Consider the following 15,747-nt stretch of genomic DNA (forward strand, 5'->3'; position numbering starts at 1 on the left):
TTGCCGTGTTTATACATTTGGTCTTATCAAAATTAGCTCTATTTTATTTATAACTTCCTGGACTCTTTTCAAATATAATGACTAATTCTTTGTCACTGGCTAGAAATATTAAGCAGAGGACACAGGACAAAGACCATTTAAAAAATAGTACAAGTCATCCTCCTGAGATTATAGTGAATAAACTAGCTATGTTTACTTTTATTACGTGCCAGCACCTTGCTAGTTACATTAGAAAATATACAGTCCACTCATGTTCTTGGCCAGAATGTCTAATTCTTGGTCACGTTTGATTTCATTTACTCCAGAATGCTGTGTTACCTTCGCTCCATGAAATAGACGGTTTCCTGTGTATCAGCTCTGCCTGGCCGTGTGACCTGCTGAACTAGACCGTGACTCCTGACCAAGGTCAAACTTACCCACAGACCTTTTCCATAACCCTGCCCTCTTGTTTCAACTCTCTGATTTTGTCATCTACCCGTAAAACTAGGACAATCTTAACATGCCCCCTGAGGAATGTGACGAGGAGATACTAAAGGTAAACAGCTCTTTAGAAATTCTCAGAAGAAAAACACCAAATAATTATAAGCATTTTGTTTTCTAATTTCTGCTGCACATGTAGGCTGGTTCAGCACCCATCCATGCTGCTCAGGTTTCTGTCATGAATGAATGACCTCTTTCTCTCAGTCTTTTAAAATCTCTGCCGAAATTTCTTCGGGACTATTCCCTGAAGCCGGCTGACCTTTCCTTCTTTTGTGGCGAGACGGGAACACACCGGTTTCAGCTGCTCCGCCACCCTGTCCCTCCGTTTCTCTCGCCTCCACGTTAGTTTAATCTCGGGAGGAAGTTCCAGGGCCCAAGGCCACGGTGTTTGCGTCGTGATGTGACCCTCTGAGTTTTAGGGGTGTCCCTGTCACCTGCTGGGGATGTCTTGTTGCCCCCAGGAGCTGAGGAGCGTGAAGCACTTTGAGAGCTGACATGTGCCCCGTCAATGTAAAGTCCTTTTCGTGGTGGCTGCTGTGTCACGGTCACAGGATCACTCGAAGTCTTCCTCATCTTCCCTCGAGTCACGTGATCAAGGTGAAGGTTCAGTGAGCGGAAACTTCCAGTAAGGATCTCTTTCATGAGGGTGTTTTCTTATCTTGATCATGATCCTGGCAAACTGGTTTTCTATCATAACAGTAAGAATACCCTTAAAAAAAACTGAGCCAGACTCTCACATATTTTAAATGAAACAGTTTGAAAAACGTTGATGAATTAGGGCATTATTCAACAGGCAGATTCTGAGTCCCAGCAGACACTTATGCTGGGTAGTAACTGTCCTTAATATTAACTTCAGTCCTGGACATCGTATTTTCCCTACTTAGGTGGATCCTAAATCTACTTCGTAAGTGAAATTAATGTTCTTTCAGCAACTTTCTTGTTCTCTCAGTGAGTTGCCTCCATCTTTTAATGTTTTCCAGGTTTAGAATCCACCCTGAAGGAATCTAGAAAATCCTTTGGGTGTGTGTTCTAATTATCTTCTGCATACATATTTTTAAAATAAACTAAACTTTGTATATTTTAACTTACGCATACAAAGGATAGCTTGAAAAGTTAAATTTCTCGCTCAGACTCCCTCCACCCCCAGCCATCCATTTCCTGGCCTGAGAGTCTCATTTGTATCTCTCCACAGATCCATCCTCACGGACACATGTCTGTCTATAACTTAGTGTATCCGGGGGATTGTTTCACAGCTGCACACCGGGAGCGGCTCATTCTCTTTAACTGCTGTGTGTTATCCATAGCACGTCCTGCCACAGTTAGGATTTACAGCTCAGTCCTTGGCTTTGGTTCATTTCCAGGACTCTGAAGTGATGGTTTTACATGCTTTGCCTGTATTTTCATTGTTTTTGTGCGACAGCAAGTTGACCAAGGCCCTTGCTGTGATTGCTAGGTTCTATCTTGGGGTAAATTTTTGCTTCTTTTATTTTTGGGGTGGGGCCATGATGTACTCTTTTAATGTTTAGGTGAAGTCCTCTTTTATTTCTGGACATTTCTTAAATTTTAACTTAGACTATAGCTTGGGTTTCATTATTTCTAATCTGTTCTCCAGGAACACTATAATTTGTATAGAAGGTTTAGACAAATTTTTTTTAAAAATAACTAATAACAGTCGTCCATAACACACACACACACACACACACACACACACACACACACACACACACACACACACACACCACACACACACCCACCACGCAGACCTTTATTAGACGGGAACAGTGTAATCAGAGGAAAAGCGGAACCATCGTTGAGAGCAGAGCTTTCTGGAGTATTGAATTCAGCTGCCTTTTCAAGTCTGTTCCCGCTTTGTAACCCCAGCGAGGCAGGCTTTTTACCCTGTTTGGAGCAGGGTCTGGCGCCACCTAGTGTTGCAACTGAGGAAGGACCACTCTGTTTTTTCTTTTCCTCTTTCTCCTAATAATAATAATATAATAATAATAATAATAATAATAATAATAATAAAGTCAGTGTTTTCACCTTCATATTTGACTGTTTGAGTTATATTATGAGGTTAAAGGAATGCAAGCATGTTACTTATGTTGCGTGCACAGATAGGCATATTTGGACGATCTCGGGTTACCTTGATAAAGGGGTAGTTTCCTACGTGTTAGGAGCTTCTCCTAAACTGTCTTGTTCTCCTTTCCATACGTCTTTGCGCGTGCCGGCTGAAGATGGTCTCACCTCTGTGCTACCTGTGAAATTCCTGCATCATTATAAAGAATTTTTGCCCCACCTCCACCTCCTGCACGGCGGAGAAATACCCACCCCGTGCCTGCACTCCTCTCTGCTGCTTTTCTTCATGCGCCCTCCACGTCCTCACATTGTCCTGCCTGCTGTATGCTTCCACCTCCGTTAGAAATGCGTCCATTTGTATTTCCGACCCTTTAAAAGGAAAGTTGAAGGGTTTGTGACTTTCAAGCTAATATAGGGCAAGTTCAAATGATAAAACATAATCCATCCCAAATATCTAAGAAAGAGAATAGAAGAAGCAGGACTCATTGCAAATTATTTGTAAGATAATATGATTCAATCCAAATATAATTACATTAACTGTAAGCAGACTCAGTATCTCAATTGAAAAGCAAAATGATCAGATTAAGCAAATGTGAAAATCTAACTATATGCTGCTTATAAAAATAAACCTAAAATTTAAGGGTACAAAAATGTTGAAAGTAAAATGATGCGAAAATGTATACCATACAAAACTAACCAAAAGAAAGCTGGTGTGATTAAATTGTCAGACAATACTGAATTTAAGGTAAAAATTACTGCAGGGACTTTGCATGATTATGAAAGATTAATTTCTTTAGCAAGAAATAACAATCTTTACTTGGATATACCTAATAACACAATATAGTAATGTGTAATAAAATGTGTATGTTTTCATAGATGTGTTATATAGTTCTTTCATGTATGATAATTTTCTAACATCCTTTGATTCTCATTTAATTCCAGAGAACACTCTGAATGATTTCAGTTATGTGAAATTTATTGAGGTTTGATTTGTGGTAAAGAACATGATCTGTTTTCTAAACACCTTGTAAAAGGGTGTGTTTGCATTGGACAGAACCTAAAAAGAAAAGATGTATCCTTTTCAGTAACTAATAGAAAATCAGGCAAAAAATCAGTAAGGCTATAAATCATTTGAGCAAATGATCAGATTTAATCACTGGACATTTTTAGAACACCACATCGTAAAGGTGCAGATAAAAATTCTTTTTAAACACATACAAACATTTACAAAACTGACCAGATTCTCTGTCATAAGTCAATCTCAAAAATGATTTGAAATCATTCAGAGTATGTTGTTCTCTGGAATTCAATGAGATATCAAAGATTATTGTGAAATGCTCTTATGTATCTGTACATATTAAAAGCAATATATTTCTAAATAACCCACAGGTGAAAGGAATCCTAATGGAAATTACAAAATATTTTGAACTGAACAATAATAAAAATATATCCAAATTCGTAGAATGCAGCTAATGCTTAAGGAAAATTATAGTATAACTGCACACAAGTGTATATGGGGACGGGGCGGGGGTTGGGGAGCAAGACACCAATGAGCCCAGCATCTGTCTCCAGATGTCAGGTAAAGAAGGAGTTAAGCTCAAATATAATAGAAGAGTGGGAACAAAGATAAGAACAGAAATTAACAACATAGAAAACAAACATTTGATAGAGAAGATCAACCAAGTAAAAAAAATATTCTTTATGTATCAGTACAATTGATACAGCCTGAGGAGTGGCCCTGAGGAGTGAGAAGGCCCATAGGACAGAGTTTGGGAATGAAAAGGGGAACATCACTACTTATCTTACAGATATTTTTTAAAAATCACAAGAGGCCCTGGCTGGTGTAGCTCAGTGGATTGAGTGTGGGCTGCGAACCAAAGTGTCACAGGTTCGATTCCCAGTCAGGGTACATGCCTGGGTTGCAGGCCATGACCCACAGCAACCGCACATTGATGTTTCTCTCTTTCTCTTTCTCCCTCCTTTCCCTCTCTAAAAATAAATAAATAAAATCTTAAAAAAATAAAAATCACAAGAGGATGGTATAGGCACTTTTACGCCAATAAATTAAAAAATTAGATGAGGTGGATATATTCTTAAAAATAAAATGTATCCCAAAGTCAAAAGAAATGAAATATTCGAACAGACTAAAATCGTTAAGATACAACATTCAAAATCCACTTTGGTTCTTTCTCTGGATCAATCATTGTCTAGGCCTGCTGTTTTGTGAGCTCCTTTGCAGGGCGATCTTTTTTTTTCTCTTTCTTTTTCCAATAGCTTGTTTCTTGGGTCTCATGACTGTCTCTTCCTTGGTACATTCACTCACTTGGATGACGTGTATTTTCAGCAGCTCTGAGAACGGGGGTACAGGACTTAGCAGCTAGCTGTGGCAACCCTGAGTAATGGAGCAGATACTTACTGTTTTGCCGAGTATAATGCACACTGTTTTGCCCAAATTTTTGAGGGAAAAATAAGGATGTGCAATAGCCATGGGTAGGACTAATTCCGTATCTACATAAATGTTTTTTTATTCTTTTATTTATGCTTATGCATTAAAGGTGTAACTCTAGAAAGCAATAACAATATCTGTATGCAGAATAATACCCTGGAGTATGATCATCACTTTTGTTTCTAAATATAAATAAATAAAAAATTGAATTAAAAATTACAGTGGAAGATTTTTTCTTGCAAGTGTGGGCCACAAATGTAAGTGTGCATTTTACACAGAGTGCATTATACACAGCAAAAATGGTCATTGATTTTTGGATGTTAAACCAACCTTGAATTCCTGGGGTGAAACTTAGTGATCATGATATACTCTTTTTTTTTTTTAGGTTATTGGATTCAGGTTGCCAACATTTTATTGAGGATTTGTGCTTTCGTTGTAGAAGAGCAATGAATGGCCAGTGGTTTTCTTATCACAAGGGAAATGCTTGTCTTGTAAAACAAGCCGGCAAATATGCTTCCTGCTCTGTTTTCTGAAAGTGTTTGTTGATAATCACAAGCTCTGTTAACAGTCCAAATTCTCTTCTTCTTTCCAGTTGCTCCTCTTTAATAGCGACCTGTTACTGTTTTTAACCAATGCAGTCTTCCCTGGAAGCTCACGAAGAACAGTGACTGTCATTTGAAGGTCCTCTTTTGTGTCCATCACGAGTTCTGTTTCAGTGGGGCCCATGTTCTCAGCATGCTTCTTTTCTGAACTTTCAATTATTTTCATAATTGTTAAGTTTTGATTTTTTCAATCATATTTTTCAGTGAGGTTCTCCATATCACTGAGCACCAGCAGCTAGCATTACCTCTGTGAGACATATTATCAATCGCTATTTCACTTCTCCAGTGGGTGCCACTTCTTCCATTTGCCCCCATGTAGAGACCCCTGGGAGTCCAAAGAGTATTTCATCCGGAGCAGTTAGTGAGTGAGAATGGGCCAGCAGCCCAGCTACCTACTGACTGGGGCCCGTGGATCACAATCGGATTGGCAGACGAGGGCTCTCCTTGTGCAACATGGATTCTGAGCAGCAAAATTACCTCTTCACTCTTCTCAGTGGGAACCCCGCCCCCTGCCACCAAGGTGAAGGCTGCCATGGACCTATTCACCAGCCATTCCTGTGCAGGGCGCTAGACGACTTCTACTTGTTCTCTAGGGTCTGCTCTTGGGCATGGCCACCTCTTCACCGTCTGTTGGAACAATCTCAGAGAGGTCTGTGTCCATTGAGAGCTGTAGTTGACAGGAGGAAGTAGTAAAAAGGCCTTGGGAAGCCAAGCACACTTGGGATTTTCTGCTCTGCAAAGCCAGCCTTACCCCACCCAACCCGCGTCTGTGCTGCAGTTTCTCAGACGCAGCTGAGTCACTGTCTGCTCTCAACCGCCAGGCCCGCACGAGGGCTGCTGGACGAGCACACTGCACTTAGCCAGCAGTTCCTACTCAGCGGAGCCTGGGTGTGCATCTGGCCGTGACGCGGCGCTGCTCCACTTCCCATATTATTTTAACACATCAATCCCGATGACTTCCAGTTCCATGGCATTTCCATTTTACATTACTTCCCTCACCCCTAGCCAGCTGGATCATGGCCGACACCGTCAGTAAGTAATGTGAAAGAATTCAGCAAACAATACCATAAAATGTTATTGAGAGGTCTCAACACGTGGAGGGTTACATCTTCATTAGTGCAGAGGCGCAGCATTGAAAAGGTGTCATTTCACTCAACGTTTACTAATGGATTCAATCATAATCCCCAGCAAAATCCCAGCACTGTGTGTGCGTGTGTGCGCGCGTGCATGTTGACTTGCTGAGAAAGGCAGGCAGGCACGAAGCATCATGAGGTGGGCAGAGAAATGCGGGGTGGGGCAAAAGTAGGTTTATAGTTGTGAGTACATGAAACATGGGGTTTATTCTTGCAATATTATTTATTAACTCATGTATTGTTTTCCACAAGAGCAACTTTAAATCTACTTTGCCCCGCCCTATACGAGCGGTTTGGGTTTCCAGGGCCGGGATTGAAGGGCCTAAATGAAGGCAAAGGTTGGGGGTCTCTCAACTCTTTTTTGTTTGTCTTTCCAGAGTGTGATGGAAAGAATTTTAAGAAGCGGTAACCAGGTCAGGTTTACGTTTTCTATAAATCACGTTGGCTTCCCTTTCGCCTGCTCTGATGCATCACGGGTGACTACATTTCCCAGACTTCCTTGCACACACGGCTTCCGGGTAGGTTTGGCCAGTGGAAGGGACTGGTAGGAGATGGAAGGCAGGAGAAAACAAGCCAGGGTGTTCGCTGTGCTCCCCCACCATCACCTTTCTGTGGAATCTCCCTGGCAGCTGCCATCTCCGACCCTCTGGCCTGTCTCCACCTGGTGCTGTCGCCCGCTGCCCGTCCTGGGCTTCTCAGTTCCCACGACACTGCCTCCTCTCACTGCTCCTGTAGTCTGAGGAGTCCTGCTTCTCCTTTGCTAATCTCTGGTGGATCGCCATTTTTTGTTTACGTTCTCAGCTTCCCCATTGCCCGTATTAAATTATCTCCGTTTAAAAGCCAGAATTACTCTTTTTCCTGGAAGGATCTCACTCGATATAGGGCTTACGTTGGAGATACTACACCCACCAGGAAGCCACTGTGATAGTCCAGGCGAGAAATCCCGAGGACGTGACCTGAAGCAGTGGTAGTAGGGACAGGGCAAAGCACATGTAGTTAACAATCATTTGGAGCCCTGGCTGGTATGGTATAGTGGATTGAGTGCAAGCCTGTGAACCAAAAGGCCGTCCTTTCGGCTCCTGGTTAGGGCACATGCCTGGGCTGCAGGCCAGGTCCCCAGTAGGGGGCGCAGGAGAGGCAACCGCATGTTGATATATCTCTCCTTCTTTCTCTGTCCCTTGCCCTCTCTCTAAAATAAATAATAAATAAAATCTTTAAAAAGAATAATCATTTGGAGATCAAACTGATAGGACTTCATGATCGATGGGATATGGTAGTGAGAGAGGAGGAATCCCAGAAAGGATACTAAATGATTGGATGGGTGGACTGTAGTTGTATCGACGGAGATCCAAAGTACAGAAGGTCCAATGGGGGACATGCAACAGGAGAGAGGCCAATGATAACATGTTTGAACACGCTGAGGGCCTGGAGCTGAGGGTCCCCAAGTAGATATAAATCTGAAATTCAGAAAAGAGGCACCAAAACAAACCGTAGATCTCTGCATCCACACACTAGGATTTTAAGGGTTTATATAGAGGCCTTGAAGGGGTTTAGTCATGTATCAGTCCAGATGGCTCAATGACACACCACTCTCTCAAAGCCGCACCCTGGAAGTGTTTCTTAGTGCAGGAACGGTGTGCTGAACATACGCCATTCCCAGCATGAGGCTGAGGGGTGCACTCGGGTATTGGGAAGGACTTTCCTCTTGCCAGCATCCAGCTCTTGGGTCCACCTGCTGTCACATCTTTTAGGTGAACTCCTCTGACAGTCCTATCACAGCGCACCGTTTTTTGTTGTTGTTGTTTATTGTAATCTATGAATGCCTTCACAGCAGGAACTGTATTTTATTTACATTTGCTTCCTCAGTCTTCAGAAAAATGCCTGGTGCACAGAAGGTGCTCAGTGAATGTTGGGTGAATCAGGAGCCAATGAATAGGGACAAACCAGTGCAGGAGCGGACCCGTTGCATGGCCATTCCTCCTCGACCCCTGCACAGGAATGTGATTCTGTCGGGTGGGTCTTTCTGCTGGAGTTGATTCTGTCATTCATTCATTCATTCATTAAACATTTATAGAACACCTGGTAAGTTTCAAGCATTGGTGCCATATAAAAGCAATCACCCTCTGTGTCTTTGAGAAAATTACTCTTCCAACACAGAAAGCAGCATTATTACATTTTGGTTAATCATTCTTACCTTTTTAAAAACATAGTTTATTTATTTATTTTTCAGAAAGGGAAGGGAGGGAGGGAGAGAGAGAGAAGCATCAATGTGCGGCTGCAACCCAGGCATGTACCCTGATTGGGAATTGAACCTGTGACACTTTGGTTTGCAGCCCACGCTCAATCCACTGAGCTATGCCAGCCAGAGCTTAGTTAATCATTCTTATCTTTTTTTATCCTCACCTAAAGACATGCTCATAGGTTTTAGAGAGAAGGGAAAGGAGGGAGAAAGAGAGAGAGAAACATTGACTGGTGGCCTCTCACACTTGCCTGGATCAGGGACCAAATCCACAACCCAGCATGTGCCCTGATCAGGAATAGAACCTGCAACCTTTCGCTTTATGGATGACACTCCAGTCAACCAAGCCACACTGGCCACAGTGGTTAGTCATTCTTGCAGATGACTGCAGAGCAAAGAGTGGCAAAGTCTGAAAGATTACACACTGGTGTGAGACTTTGCAGTCTGAGTGTACTTTCATGTCTAAGATCAGCTCCTCAGAATGACCCCCCCCCCACACACACACACAGTTTTCCTTTGAGCACAGGAAGGCTGGCACGCCTGTATCGGGACTGACCAAGGCAGCTATGGGCAAACAGTGCTGCAGAGCAGTGCACAGCCAGGGCACACACAGGTGCACATATCGGAGAAGAGATGTACTTGGGATGGATGAGGTAGGCATGATGCAGGAAAGACATGTTTGGGGTCTCAGAGCCTTCTAATCCTCGTCCTTCCCCACAGGCCTTACATCACACAGCTTTCTCTGCTTGCTCCGAAGGGACAAATTTCCTCTAACCTCCTCCTTTTCTAAAGCCTGCTCTATTCAAGAGTCTGACACCATTTACTTTATCAATGACTAATAATGAGGGCTTCCCTTCCTCATTCTAGAGAAGATGAATTCCTTCTTATCCCTTTCTTTCCAAAACCTGCTTTCAGAAAGACAATCTGAAATTTCTATACTATGAATGATAAATACTAGAAAAGCTTAAAGATTATTAGTTCAATGATACCTTCTAGTGGGTCTTCCTCCCTGAACAGCACGGAAAGACAGACTAATGTTCCGAACAGCCAGCTGATGCTTGAGATTAAGTTCTAGGAGATACACAAAAAGGCAAATAGCTTAACCGAGCTCCCTGAAACTATTCCAGGAAAGTCGTTATCTTCTTTACCTGCCAAGCTGCACAACAGGGAGGAGCAGGTCAGGGAGGAAAAAGGCGGATGCCAAAGGTGCAGGCAGAACTGAGCTGGGCAGTGTCTGGGGTGAGTGGTACGTCCGGGAGGAGGACGCTGCGCAAGCAATGCTCAGCGGAAGAAATTACCTTGACTGACCTGTGACAGGATCTGAGTTACATAAACATTTTGGTGCAGGCAGTGAAAAAGGCAAAGGCAAAGGAGCGTACTCTACTTTACGTCATATGCATGAGAACATCTTTGATTTTTAAGCTTTTCATGACCTCTAATAGAAGGGGGGGAAAGAGAGGCCAGAGGGTCTCAGGAGACCTTCTTACCCGCAGCTAGGGCTGTGCGGGAGACTGGGCGGGCGCTGGGCGGGGCCTCTGGCGCATCCTCTGAGTAGCCGCCGCGGGGCACCATGGGAAGATCCTTCCTCCCTCGGACATGGCGCTCACCTCCCGGAGGCAGCAGCCGGTTGCGGCGCCGCAGTGTGCGGGTCCCGGCAGAAAGGCTTCAGTAGTGGGGCGGAGGGCGGTGGAGGGGACGGCGGCGGCGGTGGGGGCGCAGTCCGGTGGCCAGGGTGTTAGAGCTGCGCGCGCTGGGGTCCTGGGCCGCAGCAGGCGGCGCGGAGTGCGGACCCCGGGGGCCAGCCGGCATGGTGTCCCAGGTGCTGCAGCTGCTCCGGCAGGGCGTGTGGGCCGCGCTCACCGGAGGCTGGTACCACGACCCAGAGCACAGCAAGTTCACCAACAGCTTCCACCTCTACCTGTGGCTGTTCCTGCTGCTGCTGCCCCTGGCCCTGCACCTGGTGAGTGGAGAGCTCCGAGCTGCGGTAAACTGGACGAAGGGAAGACGGGGAGAAAGCCACCGAAGCCTGCGAGGCTGCGTCCTGATGGAAAGGGTTGGCATTTATTCTTAGGAAGTGGGATGGGGAAGGTCCCCAGGAATTTGGGAGAGAGAAAGTGCTGGGATAGAGGGGCCGGGACTCACTGGCAGGAAAAGAATTAGAAAAGGCTTGTGGGGTCTGGGACTCATTAAGAATTGATGCCGGCTTTTAGGATGAGTCAGGCTCTGCTTGTCACTCGCGAGTGTTGAGCTGCTTAGCAGGTGGAGGGTCTTGGGCCTCTGGGCTGGTTAGGATAGGTTAAGGTTTGGCATAAGATGTTGTTTGCCAAACATGATAGCCAAAAGGCAAAGTGAAATGTTAAAACCTATTTCGGTCGTTGATTTTCCCCGCGCTCTCCTTCCTGTTTTGCTCTGAGAAGGCAGGTTCAATGATCAGTTACTCAACTTGCCATTTCCACACGCCTATGTCAGTCAGTCTGTAGAAAATATAATGATGGGTTCATCTAATGTAGTTTATGCTGGAAAAAGTGTTGCAGCACCTAGTTGGGTCTCGACAGTTAGTAAGGTCACGGTAATTGAGTGCTGAATAACTACATAGATGACCTTCTAAGGTAAATTAAACCACCTACCTGAAACAGTGGTTAACCTTCTTTGAAGAGCTGTTCAGGTAAGGTGCTCCATGGCCTATTAAACTTTATGTGCCGAGAATCTAATTTTGATACATCTGTTGAAAGATTTTATGCCGGAAATATAATTTGACCATAATCTCCACAGCAGAAATCTTTGATGAGTTTGCATGGCTGAGGGGTTCCAAGCTCTCGGTCCGAGGTTCTCTGTGACTTGGCTCCTGTGTTTCTGAAAGTTTATCCAGAGGTTTGGAATTCTGGCTCTGAAGTCAAGCTTCTTGGGTGAAGGTTGGGCCCCCTCCTGCCAGTTCTGTGACCTTGAGGAAGTGACTGACCCTACCTGATTTTTCAGTTACTTATCTGTAAAATGAGAAAACACTACCAGACGTAGGGTTATTTGGGGGCTTAACTGGGATACCGCATAAAGCATCTTTCTGTGCCACTTGACCTGGGATTGGACTCAGATCTGGTTTAAATTTCTGGTTTTCTACTTTTAGCTGCTTGACCTGATAATTGGCCCATCTAAACCTTAGTTTCTTCATCCTTTAAATAGATCTGAGAATGGCCGTTTCACAGGAAAAATACATAAAATCTCACATAAAAGGCATTTAATATGGAGGCTGGCCCAGGGTGGTCCTTCATTAAGTTTAGGTTTCTCCTTCTTGCCCTTGTCCATCATTTCTCCTGGGCCCATGGGTCCCAGTGTTTTCTCCCTGCCGAGAGGGGCGGCACAGCTGAGTGAGCAGGGACCAGGAGCATGAGGAGAAACGTTGGATTCCAGCTTCGTGCTCCTACCTACTAGTTGCATGAGCTTGAGCGAGCTTCAGCCTGCTGGCTTGTAAAGCAGGGTTAGTGGTACCTCCGTGACAGAGCTAATAGGAGGACCGAATGGATTAAAGCACTTCTCACAGTACCTGGTGCACCGTGATGGCTCAATATGACCTGGCCTTTTTTTTTCCTTTTTCTTTACCATCATTCACTTGCCAAAGTCCACTTGTTAAAGCACTATGGAGTGGCTGTCTCTGTCTAGGGTCCCTAATTCCAGTCAGCCCGAATGCATTTCTCTCTCTCTTGCCCTTATAGTATTCTGGATTTGCTGTTAGTGCTACTGAATGTTTTGAATTCCGCCTTATACTTAGTTGTCGGAATATGTATTCACCTCTACTCCTGGACATGGCTTTTTGAGGACATACATTTTGACTTTGTTCATTATCTTGGTTTTTCTTGTGCCTGGCAGAGCGCCCTTCATTTGGTTAATGCCAATCTCCTGTGTAATAAACTGGTGGGAATAAAATCAACCTGCGTCTCTCTCTGTTCCCACCAGCATTACACCGTCCACTTCACTGTGTGTCTCTAGCATTTCCTGGTAACAATAGCAGTATGTGCTTCGTTTCCGGTCTCCCTCCTCCGCCAGCCCACACTAGTAGTTAATTTCCACTGACTTTCCTACACACACGGGCTCATTTCTGCATAGCTACTGTTAAGATTTGATGTATGTGCATGATCAGAACCCTTAAATTCTACCTGATTACCCTTTATGAGTAGCTTGATTTCTACCTTATTAAATAGAAAATTCTCCTTAGTTAAATTTCTCTTTAATGATAGTTTTAAAATTTGGGTGAAATCTCAAGCGTTTAGAAAGTAGAAAACTGATACCTTAAATAATTTTATTCCTATGTTGGAGTTTTTGGATCAAACAGTTATACTAAAATTTTTATAACTTTATGCCAGTGTGCTTTTAACTATTATAGAGTAATTTTAAGTGAATGCATTTATTGTTATGCTGCTTTTAAATAAATAGTCTATTTTATTTTTTAACACATTATCTTTTTCTTGCTTGGTTGTCTGGTCTCTGAAAGTGATCTTAGGAATAAAAGACTCTCCTCCTCCAACTGAGGCTCTGTTCTCTAGCTCTTTTTAATAATTAAAAAACAATTCTTTTTTTAAAGATTTTTAAATTTATTTTTAGAGAGGGAAGGGAAGGAGAGAGAGAGAGAGAAACATCAATGTGCAGTTGCTGGGGGCCGTGGCCTGCAACCCAGGCATGTGCCCTGACTGGGAATCGAACCTGCGATGCGTGGTTCGCAGCCCGAGCTCAATCCACTGAGCTACACCAGCTAAGGGCCCTTTTTAAATTTTTAAAAATTCTATTGATTTTACAGAGAGAGAGGAAAAGAGAAAGAGAAACAGAGCAGAGAGAGAGAGACAGAGAGAGAAACATCCATCTGTTGTTCTGTTTACTTATGCATTCATTGGTTGCTCTTGTATGTGCCCTGACTGGGGGTCAAACCTGCAGCTTCGGTGTATCAGGACAGTGCTTTAACCAACTGAGCTACCCAGCCAGGTCTTTGTTCACCAGGTCTTGATACTTAAATACAGGGTCTGACAGAAGTAACAAAGCCTGCTTGAGTATGGTTGGTAGGGTAATTATATGGGTGCCATAATTTATAGTTCTAATTTGAACATTTCACCTAAATTGTCATATGGTGTGCTTGAGTGTGATATTTTTATGTTACAAAATTACATGCTTATGATTTTGTAGTAAAAATTTTATAATAAAAAGGGGCGTTATTATATTCTTCGGCACTTCAGTGCTGCCTGTGAATTTTATCTCTTTTAGTTTGTTCAATTTATAAGAACTTGGTCCAAAAAAGATACCCAGTGCTCACTCACAACGGGCTTACTCAGAGTTCTGTTATTTTAGGGAGCCCGGAACTCTTGTGCTTTTACACAATTTTAGCTCAAACATGTTCAATCAAGACAGTTCCTCTGTAGGAAAAGTCCACTTTTGAATTTAATGGGTACTTTGACTATGTACATTGAAGTTGTATTACTAACTCCCGTAAGCCCTAGAGTTCACTTAGTTTTAGTTGATATTGTGAAAAGTTATTTATCAGCATTTGCAAACTATATATTTCTGAGAAATGCTCAAAAATACATCACCCCAAAACATTAAGCCAATTTGGATAATTTGGAAAGAATTTACTTGGACATGTTATTGACCTCAGCTCCTCTTGGACAGACTGAAAGATGCATTTGTCCTCAGAGACAGTTCAGCTTTCATTTATTACTCGGGTTCTCGCACCCCCTCACCCAGGTAGGTTCCCATCAAACTCTAGAACAGGACCAGCCCGGCTGTGACTCTGACCCTGAGTAAGCTCTGACGGCATCAGGCGAGTGCTTATCAACCATGTGACCTTGTGTAAGTCACATCCCTTCTTCCGTTGTGTCACCTGTAAAGTGGGGATAATGGGTTTCATTGAACAGGTTTAGCAGCTGAGACCCGGAGAGAGTTCTTGCTCACTGCCGTCCAGAGAGTCGGAGATGAATTCAGAATTGGAACCCAGGTCCTGTGGTGTCCAAGTCTTTGCTTTTCCACTGCGCTGTGCTGCCCGGCCCGGTACACGCGAGCGCACTTGAACTCCTGCAGACAGTGGAGTCACATCAAGCAGAATCTGATTATCCTGATGGCTGCGTGGTCACCCCGAGTAGAGGACAAGTTGAGCCTTGAAAAAAATAGGGTGAAACTTTCACATTCTCTGAGGCCCCACGAAGGGCGACATTCTGTATGACATTCACACAGAAATCCCGTCTTTTGCTTTATGGCTGTTCCTGTATGTTTCCTTTTCTTTTCTTTTCACCAGACTTGCTGCTTCCAACTTTCCTTTATGGCTTAGCCTGAGAGACTGTCTTTGCTAGCAGCCACTTCCTGTCCAACTGCAAAGCGGGAATACCTATCACATGCTGGCGTGGCACTAGACATCTAGTTAGCGCTTTACGTATACCAGCTGGTACTGTTACCCCAAGCGGGACTCTTCCATTACAGAGTCATTCCCTGTTCAGGTGTGACTCTATATAGCCACTCCCCATTCGGGTCCCTAACTAGATTGATTTCCTTGGGTTTTGTTTTCCTTTGGCCATCCTTCCTTCTGGCCTTCCCAAAAAGGTACTCTTTCCTGGCTCAGAATTTGGGGACTGGACCTCAGCCACAATTTGACCCCTCAGCTGGAGGCCTGTGCGCCGGGTTCTAGCTGCACAGCCTTGTCTAGCTGGCCTGGCCGGTCCACGTGGTCGTCGTTACGTTGTTGAACTGCTGGGCCTGGCGCCCTGCCTCCCAGGTTGCAAGGAAGGCTTGTTCTGCGGTGGA

General features: G+C 44.0%; 1 protein-coding gene across 1 annotated transcript in view; it reads left to right on the forward strand.

Annotated features, from left to right (window-relative positions):
• The first annotated feature begins 10,573 nt into the window (after positions 1-10,573).
• PCNX2 (pecanex 2) overlaps positions 10,574-15,747 on the forward strand; it is a 204,245-nt gene continuing 199,071 nt past the window's right edge. The window contains exon 1 of the mRNA XM_028531220.2: positions 10,574-10,936. Coding sequence (XP_028387021.1) covers positions 10,784-10,936 — 153 coding nt within the window. The 5' untranslated portion in view covers positions 10,574-10,783. The remainder of the gene's footprint in view (positions 10,937-15,747) is intronic.

This window comes from Phyllostomus discolor, chromosome 15, assembly GCF_004126475.2.
Source record: "Phyllostomus discolor isolate MPI-MPIP mPhyDis1 chromosome 15, mPhyDis1.pri.v3, whole genome shotgun sequence".
Classification (NCBI taxonomy): Eukaryota; Metazoa; Chordata; class Mammalia; order Chiroptera; family Phyllostomidae; genus Phyllostomus; species Phyllostomus discolor.